This window comes from Hyperoodon ampullatus (genome assembly GCF_949752795.1).
Source record: "Hyperoodon ampullatus genome assembly, chromosome: 7".
NCBI classification, from domain to species: Eukaryota; Metazoa; Chordata; class Mammalia; order Artiodactyla; family Ziphiidae; genus Hyperoodon; species Hyperoodon ampullatus.
Genome location: NC_136920.1, coordinates 97,218,231 through 97,234,544, shown reverse-complemented (window position 1 = coordinate 97,234,544; position 16,314 = coordinate 97,218,231). Strand labels below are relative to the sequence as shown.

At 38.6% G+C, this 16,314-nt stretch overlaps 1 protein-coding gene across 2 annotated transcripts in view; it reads right to left on the bottom strand.

The window, feature by feature from the left end:
- BUD13 (BUD13 homolog) overlaps positions 1-16,314 on the bottom strand; it is a gene marked incomplete at its 5' end in the record, with an annotated part of 34,231 nt that overhangs the window by 17,073 nt on the left and 844 nt on the right. The window contains 4 exons of one of the 2 annotated variants that reach the window (XM_079708716.1): positions 4,380-4,667; positions 4,863-4,929; positions 10,847-10,943; positions 14,949-15,042. In XM_079708716.1, the coding sequence (XP_079564842.1) occupies positions 4,380-4,667; positions 4,863-4,929; positions 10,847-10,943; positions 14,949-15,042 (546 nt within the window). Of the gene's footprint in view, positions 1-4,022; positions 4,930-10,846; positions 10,944-14,948; positions 15,043-16,314 lie in introns of both variants that reach the window. The other variant, XM_079708715.1, reaches the window with a different exon arrangement.

Sequence of the window (16,314 nt, the reverse complement as noted above, 5' to 3'; positions counted from 1 at the left end):
CTGCTGGATTCTGTCTGCTAGTATTCTGTTGAGGATTTTTGCATCTATGTTCATCAGTGATATTGGCCTGTAGTTTTCTTTTTTTTGTGACATCTTTGTCTGGTTTTGCTATCAAGGTGATGGTGGCCTCATAGAATGAGTTTGGGAGTGTTCCTTCTCTGCAATTTTTTGGAAGAGTTTGAGAAGGATGGGTGTTAGCTCTCTCTAAATGTTTGATAGAATTCACCTGTGAAGCCATCTGGTGCTGGACTTCTGTTGGAAGATTTTTAATCACAGTTTCAATTTCATTACTTGTGACTGGTCTGTTCATATTTTCTAATTCTTCCTGGTTAGGTATTAGAACAAATTCTAAGAATTTGTCCACTTCTTCCAGGTTATCCATTTTATTGGCATCCATTTTATTGGCATAGATTTGCTTGTAGTAGTCTCTTATGATGCTCTGAATTTCTGCGGTGTCCACTGTAACTTCTTTTTCATTTCTAATTATATTGATTTGAGTCCTCTCCCTCTTTTTCTTGATGAGTGTGGCTAAAGGTTTATCAATTTTATCTTCTCAAAGAACCAGCTTTTAGTTTTATTGATTTTTGCTATTGTTTTCTTTGTTTCTATTTCATTTATTTTTGCTCTGATCTTTATGATTTCTTTCCCTCTACTAACTTTGGGTTTTGCTTGTTCTTCTTTCTCTAGTTCCTTTAGGTGTAAGGTTAGATTGTTTATTTGAGATTTTTCTTGTTTCCTGAGGTAGGATTGTATTGCTATAAACTTCCCTCTTAGAACTGCTTTTGCTGCATCCCATAGGTTTTGATCGTCGTGTTTTTGTTGTCACTTGTCTCTAGGTATTTTTTGATTTCCTCTTTGACTTCTTCAGTGATCTATTGGTTATTTAGTAATGTATTGTTTAGCCTCCATGTGTTTGTGTTTTTTACATTTTTCCCCTGGAATTTATTGCTAATCTCATAGCATCGTGGTCGGAAAAATGCTTGATATGATTTCAATTTTCTTACATTTACTGAGGTTTGATTTGTGACCCAAGATGTGATCTATCCTGGAGACTGTTCCGTGTGCACTTGAGAAGAGAGTGTAATCTGCTGTTTTCAGATGGAATGTCCTATAAATATCAATTAAATCTCTCCGGTCTGTTGTGTTATTTAAAGCTTGTTATTTCCTTATTAATTTTCTCTCTGGATGATCTGTCCATTGGTGTAAGTGAGGTGTTAAAGTCCCCCACTATTACTGTGTTACGGTCGATTTCCTCTTTTATAACTGTTAGCGTTTGCCTATGTATTGAGGTGCTCCTATGCTGGCTGCATACATATTTATAATTGTTATATCTTTTTCTTGGATTGATCCCTTGATCATTATGTACTGTCCTTCCTTGTCTCTTGTAACATTCTTTATTTTAAAGTCTATTTTATCTGATATGAGTACTGCTACTCCAGCTTTCTTTTGATTTCCATTTGCATGGAGTATCTTTTTCCATCCCCTCACTTTCAGTCTGTATGTGTCCCTAGGTCTGAAGTGGGTCTCTTGTAGATGGCATATATATGGGTCTTGTTTTTGTATCTATTCAGTGAGCCTGTGTATTTTGGTGCAAGCATTTAGTCCATTCACATTTAAGGTAATTATCGATATGTATGTTCCTATTACCATTTTCTTAATTGTTTTGGGTTAGTTTTTGTAGGTCCTTTTCTTCTCTTGTGTTTCCCACTTACTGAATGAGATCCTTGCCAGGTAGAGTAATCTTCGTTGTAGGTTCTTCCCTTTCATCACTTCAAATATACTGTGCCACTCCCTTCTGGCTTGTAGAGTTTCTGCTGAGAAATCAGCTGTTAACCTTATGGGAGTTCCCTTGTATGTTATTTGTCGTTTTTCCCTTGTTGCTTTCAATAATTTTTCTTTGCCTTCAATTTTTGTTAATTTGATTATTCTGTGTCTCGGCATGTTTCTCCTTGGGTTTACCTTGCCTGGGACTCTCTGCACGTCCTGGACTTGGGTGGCTATTTCCTTTCCCATGTTAGGGAATTTTTCGACTATAATCTCTTCAAATATTTTCTCGGGTCCTTTCTCTCTTCTCCTTCTGTGACCCATATAATGCAAATGTTGTTGCCTTGAATGTTGTTCCAGAGGTCTCACAGGCTGTCTTCATTTCTTTTCATTCTTTTTTCTTTATTCTGTTCTGCGGCAGTGAATTCCACCATTCTGTCTTCCAGGACACTTATCCATTCTTCTGCCTCAGTTATTCTGCTATTGATTCCTTCTAGTGTATTTTTCATTTCAGTTATTGTATTGTTCATCTCTGTCTGTGTGTTCTGTAATTCTTCTAGGTGTTTGTTCCTTAATTCTTCTAGGTCTTTGTTAAACATTTCTTCCATCTCCTTGATCTTTGCCGCCATTCTTTTTCCAAGGTCCTGGATCATCTTCACTATCATTATTCTGAATTCTTTTTCTGGAAGGTTGCCTATCTCCATTTCACTTAGTTGTTTTTCTGGTGTTTTATCTTGTTGCTTCATCTGGTACATAGTCCTCTGCCTTTTCATTTTGTCTGTCTTTCTGTGAACGTGCTTTTCATTCCACAGGCTGCAGAACTGTAGTTCTTCTTGCTTCTGCTGTCTGCCCTCTGGTGGATGAGGCTATCATCTGTGTCATATTTATCCATACATAAAGTGGGCAAAAAACAAACTGCACTCAGGTCTCAGTGGTGTGGTGAAACTTAAAACTACCTGGATCAGGGGCTTCCCTGGTGGCGCAGTGGTTGAGAGTCCACTTGCCGATGCAGGGGACACAGGTTTGTGCCCCAGTCCGGGAAGATCCCACATTCCGTGGAGCGGCTGGGCCAGTGAGCCATGGCCGCTGAGCCTGCGTGTCCAGAGCCTGTACTCCGCAACGGGAGAGGCCACAACAGTGAGAGGCCCACATACCAAAAAAAAAAACTACCCGTATTATATTCTCATGTCCTCAGACTAAAGTATAAAAATGTATTTGAATTTAAAAATTAAAATAGTACCTAGGGACAAAAGATGGTGTAAACAAATTTCACCACACAGCTGTGAATCGTAGACATAAGCATCACAAATCACCTTCCCCAAAAGCAATCTGCAATACATATCAACAGTCCTAAAAGCACAGAACCCTCTGACCCAATAAATCCATTTCTATTGTACTTAGTTTCCTAGGAAACATATCTAGAAGTACTTCAATGCCCCAGAAATCTATCTAGAAGTAGATAAGGAAATAATTCAGAACAGGGTAACAGTTTATGTATAAGGATGTTCATTATAGAATTATAGAAGAAAAGGTTTAGAAATAACCTAAAATATGCAATATTAGGGAAATGGTTAAACACCAACAAAAATTATATTAACAAAGAGATGTTTTACGACATGGAGAAGATAATGTTAAGTGTAAAACAACAGGCAAGATTACACATGCAATATGTATTTACTGCCTAGACAAGTCTCAACTACAACAGAAATCAATAGAAAAAAAAAAAGACTAAAAGGACATTGGTTACAACACTAGCAGGGGCTGCCTCTGAATGACAGAATTTTGTATGACCTTTTTCTACATTTCTATGCATTCTATACATGCAACAAACATGTATATAATATCTTTATATGAGGTGGGGAGAATAAACAAAAGGATATATAAAAATTTCCTCCCTGGGGCTTCCCTGATGGCGCAGCAGTTGAGAGTCCGCCTGCCGATGCAGGGGACATGGGTTCGTGCCCCGGTCCGGGAGGATCCCACATGCCGCAGAGCGGCTGGGCCCGTGAGCCATGGCTGCTGAGCCTGTGTTCCGCAACAGGAGAGACCACAACAGTGAGAGGCCCGCGTACCGCAAAAAAAAAAAAAAAAAAAAAAAATTTCCTCCCTGCTTCTGTAAATTTTTAACTCTCCTCAGCCCAACCTGTCACCACTTCCCTCCAGTTTTTAAAACTTCTCCAAAGCTCCATTCTCATTTCTGAAGATCACAAATACCTAATAAAGCAACGAAAATGTCCAAAAGAAAGTGCCTCGGGAACAAGTCTCTCTCATGGACAATCAAATGCTCACCTTTAGAATCATGCTGCTTACTTCCAAAATGGGATTTTGCTTGCTTTTTCCGTGGAGGAGAGAGTTCCGAGTCATATTCATACTTGCTGTTCTTTGGGAGTGATAGATGAGAAGGTCCGGGTCCCTTCTGATGTGGAGAAGTTTTGCTAGAACTTTCTGGGGCTTTACTGCTTTTGGTTCTGGGCAGCGAATGAGGGACATTAGAAGCCAAGTCAGGGGAATTATGATGGGCCCTCCTGAGCTGTGGTGTGTCCACAGAGTCAAGAGTCCTTCTAGGCTGAGCTGTGTCAGGGGAGCTGTTATGGGCCCTTCTGTGAGGAGAGATATCTGAGGAATTGTGGTGGGCTCTCCTAGGTGGAGATGGATCTGGTGTGTCATGACGGGCCCTCCTAGGAGATACACCTGAAGAATGACGATAAGGCTTCCTGATGGGAAGAGGATCCGGTGAATCATGACAGGCCCTCCTTGGGGGAGATGGGTCTGAGTCATGATGGGCCCTCCTGGGGGGAGATGGATCTGGGGAATCATGACAGACCCTCCTAGGAGGAGATGAATCCGGGGTATCATGACGGACCCTCCTAGGAGATGAATCCGGGGTATCATGACGGACCCTCCTAGGACGCAATGAATCCAGGGTGTCATGACAGACTGTCCTAGAAGGAGATGAATCCAGGGGGTCATGACGGACCCTCCTGGGAGGAGATGAATCCAGGGTGTCATAACAGACCCTTCTAGGAGGAGATGAATCCAGGGTGTCATGACGGACCCTCCTAGGAGGAAATGAATCCAGGGTATCGTGACGGACCTGCCTAGGAGGAGATGAATCCGGGGTATCATGACGGGAATGTCTATGTGAGGGTAGATCTTCATTGTGGCCTAAACACAAATAGCAAAGAGTCAGATTCCTACAAATGCTCTGTTCACCCCTGTAACCAAAGTTTCAAAAGATGCCCCAGCAGGATATATCTCAAAACTACTCAGAAAGCCCAAAAGAAGGAAATGCACAACTCTTACTTAGGAGTAGTAAACCAGCACTCATGTATATCCTAAGAATAATCTCTCATGTTTGCCTAACAAGTCATAAATCTGCCAAGCATTTTAAATGTATTTTTCATGTTACATCTTGTTAGGTAAGCAGGGCAGGTATCCTTGCTTTACAGACATGAAAACACAGACTCCAAGGAACTAAGTGATTTCTTACCTAGGGGTCATAGCTACTAAGATGAAGAGATAGGCTAGAACTCTGGCCTTCTAACCCCCAATCCAGTGTTCTTCCCAAAACCTTATTTGTACAGAGTTCCCCATCAGAAGCTCCTACTGATATTTAGCCTAGATAATTCATAGTTTGTATCCACTCTTCTTTCAAAAGGCAAATTGACTAAATCTGTGCCACATCAAAATGAAATGCTGTTAACTATTTAATCCATGCCATCGTGCTCTTTATTAGAGTTGGGGAGAGCACGAGAAAGAAAGGATCAGCATTTACTGATCACCTACTGCATGCCCATTATTTATATAGATTATCTCATTTAATTCTCATAACAAGCCTAGGAGATAAACACTGTTATCCCTATTTTATAGATGAAGAAGTTGGTACTCAGCAAGATTAAGTAGTTTGCCAAAGTCATCCTGCTAGTAAGTGGTGGAATGAATATCCAAATCCAGATTTGTTTGACTCCAGAGTCCATGTGCAATCTTTGAAAAGGAAAGCATTTGAGACTTTCAGTATTCAAAGGTATAACAGAATGAAATGTTTATAGCAAATCAGGACAGTTCCAAAATCCAGTTTCTCTTCCCCCTCTATTTCTCATCACTGAGCTCCCTAAACAAATAAAATACAAACACAAATAAAAGTTGGGTAGGACCCAATGAATACTTGTTAAATGGATGAATGAAACGAAGTCAACTCCTTTACTTTGGAGAATAGGATCCTCTGACTGGAATCTACCCCTCAGAGAAAAGTACTGATATCTGTGGGGTACCTGACAGTAAATCTAATCCACGAGGTTGATAAATTCCATGATATTTATAAAAAGGAAGTAAGGGTCAGAGATCAGTCAGGATATTTCCAGTAACAAATGGGCCAGTGAGGGTGAGGCAAATGAAAAACAACTATGCACGTTTATGATTGTGTGTGTGTGTGTCTCTGTGTGTCACTTCCTAGACCTACAGATATGGAAATCAGAAGATTCTCTCTGAAAAAAAGATTGTGAAGAAGACTGGAAACACAACCACAGGATAAGGCAGAAAATAATAGATATGAGTGAACAGGATTCTGATGAAATAATACTGATAATAAAGTTTTCATTCATAAAACATAATAATAAGGTACTAAAAATTGAGGCAAAGGTGGTCATTAACCAATAGCCAACTGTCACTTTTGTTATGCATTTTTTTCTAATCAGAATTTTAGGATAATTAACCGAAAGCCACAAAGTATAACACACAAAGAATAAATCCTGTTTAGGAGTTAATTCTTCTACCCTCCATATGTGAAAGGGAACAAGCATCAAGGGTAAACAGGAGTTAACTATCAAGAAGCAAGATCCTTCCTTATGTGAGAATGGAACAGAGAGGGTAAAAATCAGCACTCTTCCACTGGCCACCCAGAGCCCAAATGACTGCTGGGACCAGGGCTGTGACTCACTGGGACCAAGTATTTCTTAGTCTGTGTCCCTTAGTAAGCAGACCTACCACCAAGTTTTTGGAAAAGGGGAAATGACTGCTAAGCCCCAAGTGATGATTTACCAAAGAGCAGTAGGCTGTAAGAATCAAATACCTATTAGAAATTCAAGAAATATGTCTTAATGGCAACTCTTTGTGCTGGGCAGAGGGAATACTAGGGCACATAAGACTAGGTCTCATTTCTGCTCAGACATAACAAATGTCCTTTATCAAACTCTCAAGAACTCAAAAAATGTTTTAAATAGAAAGTTAAATTACTAGCCTAGGGAGAGGGTGTAGAGTGGCAAATGGAGGATAATGTGCTGCAAAATACCAATAATTAAGGGAAGAACAAAGAAAGATTTATTAATACAAAAAAGAAGATAGAAAACATTGATCCTTGGCCCATACATGTGTCACTTCAACCTAATAGAGGACAGAGGTTGCTTCAGTCTCCAAATTCTGTTCCTCAGATTCTCATAAACTCCTCCAAATATACACTAAGTGCTCTCCTATTCTGGGCCAGAAAGGGGTGGGTGCTGAAAGACACCCAAATGAGTCACTTCCTGACCTCAGTAACCCTAACACCAAATATAAGAAAAAGTGGAATACCTGGTCTCTCAGTTCTCATATCTTACTACCTCTGAATAAGTTCCGAATTCTTTTTCACTATATTTTTCAGGATCAGTGACACACTAAAATAAACTATGCATTCCTCTAAAAAGAAAAGTGTAGGACAGGAAAAAAAGGCTTCCCTCAAATCCAACAATACATAAAAAGGATCATACACCATGATCAAGCATGATCAAGTTGGATGCAATACAAGGTCACAAAGGATGGTTCAACATACACAAATCAAATCAATCAGTGTGATACACCACATTAACAAAAGGAAAGACAAAAACACATGATCATTTCAGTAGACAAAGAAAACGCATTTGACAAAATCCAACACCCATTCATGACAAAAACTCTCACCAAAGTGGGTAGAGAGGGGACACATCTCAACATAATAAAAGCCATTTATGACAAACCCACAGCCAATTGTCACTTTTGTTATGCATTTTTTCCTAATCAGAATTTTAGGATAATTAACCTAAAGGCACAAAGTATAACACTTTTTTTTCCTACTATATATCACAGGGAACTATATTCAATATGCTGTAATAAACCATAATGGAAAAGAATATAAAAAAGAATGTATATATAACTGAATCACTCTGCTGTACAGCAGAAATTAACACAGCACTGTAAATCAACTATACTTCAATTAAAAAAAAAAAAGACACTTCTGAGTAAGAGATAAGTAACCCTCAGGAAAAACAATTCACAAGTTTTACACAGAGATAATACTTTAAGTAAGAATTATAAAAGTGTCTACAAAGGGCCCCCAGGCTATGTAGTTCAAATGTCAAAAGATCTAAAGCCATCTCCATTCAGTGGGCCTGATGTGTATGAAAAAGCAAATGTGCCGTTTTTATGTAAAGAAATAAACATATTATGTCTTGATGTGAACCAAGTAGCAATGCTATTTTGCAGTTCACATTTTCTAGCTCAGCAAATCATTTACACACAGGATTATATTCATATTGAAAAAAATCTTTTGTCTAGGTGATGTGATTACCTTTGATAACTGGTGCTTACTTCATGGCCAATGGAGCTATAATACTCAACAGTGAAAAACTGAAAGCTTTCCCCCTAAATTCAGGAATAAGACAAGAATGCTCACTCTCACCACTTCTATTCAACATAGTATTAGAAGTCCTAGCCACAGCAATCAGACAAGAAAAAGAAATAAAACCTATCCAAACTGGAAAGAGGTAAAACTGTCACTATTTGCAGATGACATGATACTCTACATAGACAACCCTAAAGCCACCACACAAAAATGATTAGAACTAATAAATGAATTCAGCAAGATAGGAGGATATAAGATTAATATACAGATATCTGTTGCATTTCTTTACACTAACAATGAAACATCAGAAAGAGAAGGTAAAAAAAAAATCCTGTTTAAAATAGCGTTAAAAAAAAATTACCTGGGAATAAACTTAACCAAGGAGGTGAAAGACCTATATGCTGAAAACTATAAAACACTGACAAAGGAAACTGAAGATGATTCAAAGAAATGGAAAGATATTCTGTGCTCTTAGATTGGAAGAATTAATATTGTTAAAATGGCCATACTACCCAAAGCAATCTACAGATTTAATGCAATCCCTATCAAAGTACCCATGACATTTTTTGTAGAACTAGAACAAATAATCTTAAAATTTATATCAAACCACAAAAGACCCAGAATTGTGAAAGCAATACTGAGAAAAGAATAACCAAGCTGGAGGTATAACCCTCCCAGACTTCAGACTATGCTACAAAGCTACAGTAATCAAAACAGCATGGTACTGGCACAAAAACAGATACACAGATCAATGGAACAGAATAGAGAGCTAGAAATAAACCCACACACCTATGGTCCATTAATCTATGACAAAGGAGGCAAGAATATATAATGGAGAAAAGACAGTCTCTTCAACAAGTGGTGCTGGGAAAACAAGACAGCCAAATGTAAAACAATGAAATTAGAACATTCCCTCACACCATATACAAAGATAAACTCAAATGGTTTAAAGACCTAAATGCAAGACCTAAAACCACAAAACTCCTAGAAGAGAACATAAGTGAAACATTCTTTGACTAAATTGTAGCAATATTTTCTCAGCTCAGTCTCCTTAGGCAAAAGAAATAAAAGCAAAAATAAACAAATGGGACCTAATTACACTTAAAAGGTTTTGCACAAGAAAGGAAACCATTAACAAAACGAAAAGACAACCTACGGAATGGGAGAAAATATTTGCAAATGATGCGACCAATAAGGCATTAATATCCAAAATACACAAACAGCTCATACAACTCAATATCAAAAAAACAACCCAATCAAAAAATGGGAAGACCTGAATAGACATTTTTCCAAAGAAGACATACAGATGGCTAAAAGGTACATGAAAAGATGCTCAACATCACTAATTATTAGAGAAATACAAACCAAAACCACAATGACGTATCACCTCACACCTGTCAGAATGGCTATCATCAAAAAGTCTACCAATAACAAATGTTAGAGAGCATGTGGATAAAAGGGAACCCTCCTCGACTGTTGGTGGGAATGTAAATTGGTACAGCCACTGTGGAAAACAGTATGGAGGCTCCTTAAAAAACTAAAAATCGGGTTTCCCTGGTGGCGCAGTGGTTGAGAGTCTGCCTGCCGAAGCAGGGGACACGGGTTCATGCCCCGGTCTGGGAAGATCCCACATGCCGCGGAGCAGCTGGGTCCGTGAGCCATGGCCGCTGAGCCTGTGCATCTGGAGCCTGTGCTCCGCAACGGGAGAGGCCACAACAGTGAGAGGCCCGCGTACCGCAAAAAAAAAAAAAAAAAACTAAAAATAGGACTACCATATGATCCAGCAATTCCACTCCTGGGTATATATCTGGAAACAATAAAAACACTAATTCAAAAAGATACATGCATCCCAATGTTCACAGCAGCACTATTTCTATAGCCAAGACATGGAAACAACCCAAGTGTCCATCAAGAGACTACTGGTTTAAGAAGCTGCAGAACACACACACACACACACACACAACTAAATATTACTCAGGCATAAAAAAGAATGAAATACTGCCACTTGTAGCAACATGGATGGACCTAGAGAATATCATACTAAGTAAGTCAGAAAAAGACAAATATTATATGATATAATTTATATGTGGAATCTAAAAAATAATACAAATGAATCTATATACAAAACAGAAACAGACTCACAGACATAGAAAACAAACTTATGGTTACCAAAGGGGAAGGGGGGAAGGGATAACTTAGGAGTATGGAATTAACAGATACAAACAACTGTACTAAAATAGATAAGCAACAAGGATTTAGTGCACAGCACAGGGAACTATATTCAATATCTTGGAATAACCTATAATGGAAAATAATCTGAAAAAAGGTATATATATATATCTGAATCACCTTGCTGTACACCTAGAACTAACACAATCTTGTAAACTATACTTCAATTAAAAAAGAAAAAAAGAAAAAGCCTTCTCCTATAAATGGGAAATTCAGACTTACCTATTGTTGGAACTCCCAGAAGCTTCCATTTGGCACTGGAACGAAAGGCTTCCATCTGCTTTACCTCTTCTGGCCGCTCGTCCACAAACTCAGCCACCTGTGGGAGTGAGAACAATACGTTAAGGAAATCCACAGGATCCAGCCAAGTAACAATGTTGCTGTCTCAAGAACCTGAAGCTATGACTATTCCATTCCTAATAATACACGGCACACGAAGACCCAAAACGGCCATGAAGAAGCAGGTACTGGTCCTCAGTTACATTTGCTCCATAAACATGTGATTGTCACTGGATAGTTTAATTATAGATCTTTCTCTGACTAATCAATTTCCCTCCAGAGGTTAATTTCTTTCATTACAAACCTTCTTATTAAGGTGCCAGGTATACAACTGCCACTTGTAAGCTAAAAGCTAAACTCCTTTTACCCTTTTACTTTTACATTCAGAGTGAAAACACAGGCAGGTTTCCTGTCATCCCTATCATTCATTAAGGGCTTTGGACTCCTTATGAAAACTTTCCTATTGTAGGTAGTCACAATGACAGTTTTTCTAGTATCCAACCAAAAGAAGTCACTAAAATGTACACAGACTCATAGAATCTTTAAGGGATAAGACCATATTTCATATCATCCAAATTCCCAAACAAATCTGGAATCTTCTCTACAGTATACTTGATAAATGATCACTCACATAGTCCCTCCCTGACAGGGAACTAATTCACTGACATGGAACTCATGTTACAAGGCAGTCCACTGCATTTTGGGGCTAGAAAGTTCTTAGTTTCATCGGACCCATATCTACCTTCCTATAACTTCTTTCCATCCACCCTAGTCCTACCTCTGATGCAACTGATTCCCTTTCCACATGACAGACCTTCAAAGATAGCTGGCATAATAAATTCTAATTACACAGTAGCAACTATGAGCAAGGCACTGTGTTTTGTGCTTTACTTATATTATCTCACTTTATCCTCATAAGAGCCCTGGAAAGAAAGGCTCCACACTACTAAGAGCAAACTATGGCTCAGAGAAGTTAAGTAACTTTCTCAACCTAGCAAGTGGCAGAACTGAAACTCAAACCCAGGTTTGAATTCCCCTCTACTTCTTCTCTTCTCCCAAGATCCTACCATCATTCTTCATATAACCTAGTTTTGAGATCTCTCACTGAGCATTAAAAACACAGGCTTTCAAACAAAATGGGGCTTCCCTGGTGGCGCAGTGGTTAAGAATCCGCCGGCCAATGCAGGAGACATGGGTTCGAGCCCTGGTCCGGGAACATCCCACATGCTGCGGAGCAACTAAGCCCGTGCGCCACAACTACTGAGCCTGCGCTCTAGAGACCACAAGCCACAACTACTGAGCCTGCATGCCACAACTACTGAAGCCCGTGCGCCTAGAGCCCCTGCTCCACAACAAGAGAAGCCACCGCAATGAGAAACCCGTGCACCACAACAAAGAGTAGCCCCCGCTCGCCACAACTAGAGAAAAGCCCGCGTGCAGCAATAAAGACCCAATGCAGCCCAAAATAAATAAATAAATTTATTTAAAAAAACAAGATGAATTGAGATCTAAATTCCCAGCTTTGCCCCTTAATATTTGTATAACCTTTGGCAAATTATTCTCTCTAAGCCTTAATTTCCTAATTTGTAAAAGCAGGATCAAAGGATTGCTATGAGGATTCAACAGATAATTCATGAAAGCTTAGCAGTGCTTGGTACATGGTAAATTACACCTATTAATCTTGTGCTGCCACTATTGCTGTGGTTGTCCTAATTATTGGTTGTGATAATCTTGGAGTAACAAAAATGAATTCAATAATCAAGGTCTGTTGTAACAAGCACAGAGTCTAGCAGTGGGGCTAAAGCTTCCCTTACTTAGGTTTTGGGACAATCATAAGAGCAAAAGACAACATTATGAAGGAAAATTAACAGACCTGACTACAAAAAATCAAAATTTTTAAATGTCAAAAACTATTATAAATGAAGAGGCAAATGACAAAATATACTTATGGCGTGTAAAACAGATAATATATTCCTATTATACAAATATCAAATAAATCAATTAAAAAAATTAAAACTCCAATTTTCTAAAAAAATGGACAAGTACATGAAATTCATTAAATACAAAAGCCCAATAAATGTATGAAAAATCATTCATTTTACTATTTTTCAAAGAATCTGGATACCACTGTTCACCTGCCAAATTGACATAGGTTTGCAGTTGCTTTGTTGATGTGAATAATACTCCAATATTGATGAAGAAATGGGGAAACTGACATTCCCATACACCTCTAGTGGGAGTGTAAATTCATACTACCTTTTGGAAATCAATATGGGAAACACCTCAAAATGACCATACTCTCTAACCTATTGATTTCATTTCATAGGAATAAAGAAATAAATGGATTCTTACAATGATTTATGTCCAAAATGTTTATTAAATCATTATGATATTTTAAAACAGGAAACAACCCATACAGCCAGTAATAAGACAGATTAAATTAATATGTATATTGAACTACTATGCAACCATTAAAAGTCACATTCTCAAAGAATATTTTTAAAGTCTTACTAAAGTATCGACAACATACTATTAAGTGAAAGAGCAGGCTCCAAAACCATATGTATAGTATAATCCCAATTATATTTGAAAAAATAAATAAAATACAAGTATTACAATCTATGAATTAAAGCATCTAAACCTTAGCAGTTGTTATCTCTGGATGGTCACAGTAAAAGTGATTATATATTCTTTTTAAAACTTAAATGTTATTACAATTCCAAAATATTCTATAATAAACATGTATTGCTTTCACAAAATAAAAAAACAGGGCTTCCTGGTGGCACAGTGGTTGAGAGTCCGCCTGCCAATGCAAGGGACACGGGTTTGAGCCCTGGTCCGAGAGGATCCCACATGCCGCGGAGCAACTGAGCCTGTGCGCCACAACTACTGAGCCTGTGCTCTAGAGCCCGTGAGCCACAACTACTGAAGCCCGCGCGCCTAGAGCCCATGCTCTGCAACAAGAGAAGCCACCGCCATGAGAAGCCTGCACACCGCAATGAAGAGTAGCCCCCGCTCGCCTCAACTAGAGAAAGCCTGTGCGCAGCAACGAAAACCCAACAAGGCCAAAAAAAAAAAAGAATAAATAAAATAAATAAATTAATTAAAAATAAATAAATAAAAATTTAAAATAACAACAAATGTTATAAACATTAACTAGGTTTCAGTAATTCATTCTGACTGAAACTAAATTGGCTCCTTATGATCACTATTTCCCTTCTAATTATTAACAAACCTTCTTTTAAATAATCTATCAATATTATAGAATATGCTGGGGATTAACATTAAACACACTCATCTAGAATTCACCTTTACAACCTTTTAGTATAACACAGCCTATCAACAGCTCTCCTTTTCACCTTGTTTCTCAGCAATTCTGAGCAAGGTTCCATGACCATACCAATGCTAACTTATTTGCCTATGCTTTTACCCACCTGGCTCTTACTCATCCTTTAAAATTCAATTCAGATATTTCCATCCTTCATGGAATTTCCCAGTGGGATAAAAAGTATGCTATCTCCCTTGTGTTCTAATGGCACTTGGTACATATGTGAACTCTATCTCCAACATTCATATTGTCATTTGAAATTCAGTCTCCCATTGTAGAGTATGACCTGTAAAGTACAGACACTAAGTTCTCTTAATCTACATATCACCTGTACTTAGGCAAGAGCATATAATTTAAAGCTTAGTTGAATCAGGGAATAAAATGAGCAATTAAAAAGGTTCCTATGATTGAACCTGAACGTTATTTTTAAGGTAGGTTCCAACAAATTGAACCATGGCGAATTCTAATCATGGCTCTATCACTGACACTGAGGAACCCTGCCTCTGTGTGATCAGTTCCCGTTTCCAGGCAGACGGAGCCCTCCATATACAAAGACAGTGTATAGGCATCAGCAAAGAACACTACTTTAAAATAGCTCCTGGAAAGTGTCACCTCTTCTCTGCCCTCAACTTTCCCCCTTATTAATCTACCCTGCACTGGGAGTCGAGATTGAAAGGCTTGCATTTCAAAGTCCTCACAGCCTCAAAAGATACACACCACAGGCAAATCTCCATCATCTTCCTCTTCCTCCTTTTCTGTTTTAGTGGTTGACATAGATGTCCAGCTCACGTCATCATCCACAATCCGCATTCTAAATGTGAAAAATTAAAAGATCAAAAGAGAAGAAACATTTTTGGATAACAGCCTACAAACACTTATCTTTGGTTTTAGGCTAAAACTCAAAACCCTACAAGATCTATGGTCCATTCTTTGCCAATACGGCGAACTTCATCTTGTACCACTGTCTCTTCAGTTCACTACTCACTAGTCATCTTCTGGTGCCTAGAATGAGCCAAATTCCTTTCCATATCAGTTTCACGTCTCGGTTCCTTCCCTCTACCTGACCTACTCTTCTCATTCTTTACTGGGAAACTCTTACGTATTCTTAAAATCCTAGCATATATATAACTTCCTTCACAGACCTTCCAATACTATTTCACTTACCTCCCCCAACTAAGAACCCCCGTTACTCATTCTTGGAATACTTTATCACAAAGGAAGTAAATCAACCAGTTGTGTAATTAGTTGTTTAAAGGCTGTATCCCCATTAAACTATAAGCTCCATCAGAGTAGGGACTATGCCTCTCTCACTCACAGTGATATCCTCAACACCCTGCAGAAATTGGCATAGGAAGTACTCAATAAATGTTTGTTACATGGATAAACTATGGATGAGTCCAAATAATAACAATGCCATTATATAAACAGTTATTATTAAGTTATTATTTGAAAAGGCAAGATCACTTATCACAACAACCATTTAATATAAGTGATATTCAGTATTACTCTCATTTTTAAAGATGAAAAAACTGAGGCTTAGACAGATGAAATATCTTGCCCAAGGCCACACAGCCCATAAAGTGGCACAGCTAGGACTCAAAGCCTAATCAGTGTTACTCCAAAGCTCAAGTTAATTTCACTACATGGCACTGCCTCCGAGGAATCCACACAAGTCAAAGGCGACAGAAAGCAAGAATAACACAACAACCAAACCAGGAGAGGAAATGGATTAGTTCTTCGGAACTACTTGACCTTATTGGGTATATTAGTTTCCTAGGGCTGCCTAACAAAGTACCACAAACTGGGTGGCTTAAAACTAACAGAAATGTATTCTCTCACAGTTCTGGAGGCTTCAAGTCTGGAATCAGGTGTCTGCAAGGCAATGCCCGCCAGTAAGGCTCTAGGGAAAGATCTTTCCTTGACTCTTCGCACTTCTGGTAGCCCCTACTGTCAGCATAAATCCAGTCCAGTCTCAGCCTCCATCTTCACGTGGCAGTTTTCCCTCTAAGTCTGTTTCTGTATCCAAATTCCCCTTTTCTTAAAAGGACACCAGTCATGTTGGATTTAGCGTCCATCCTAACCC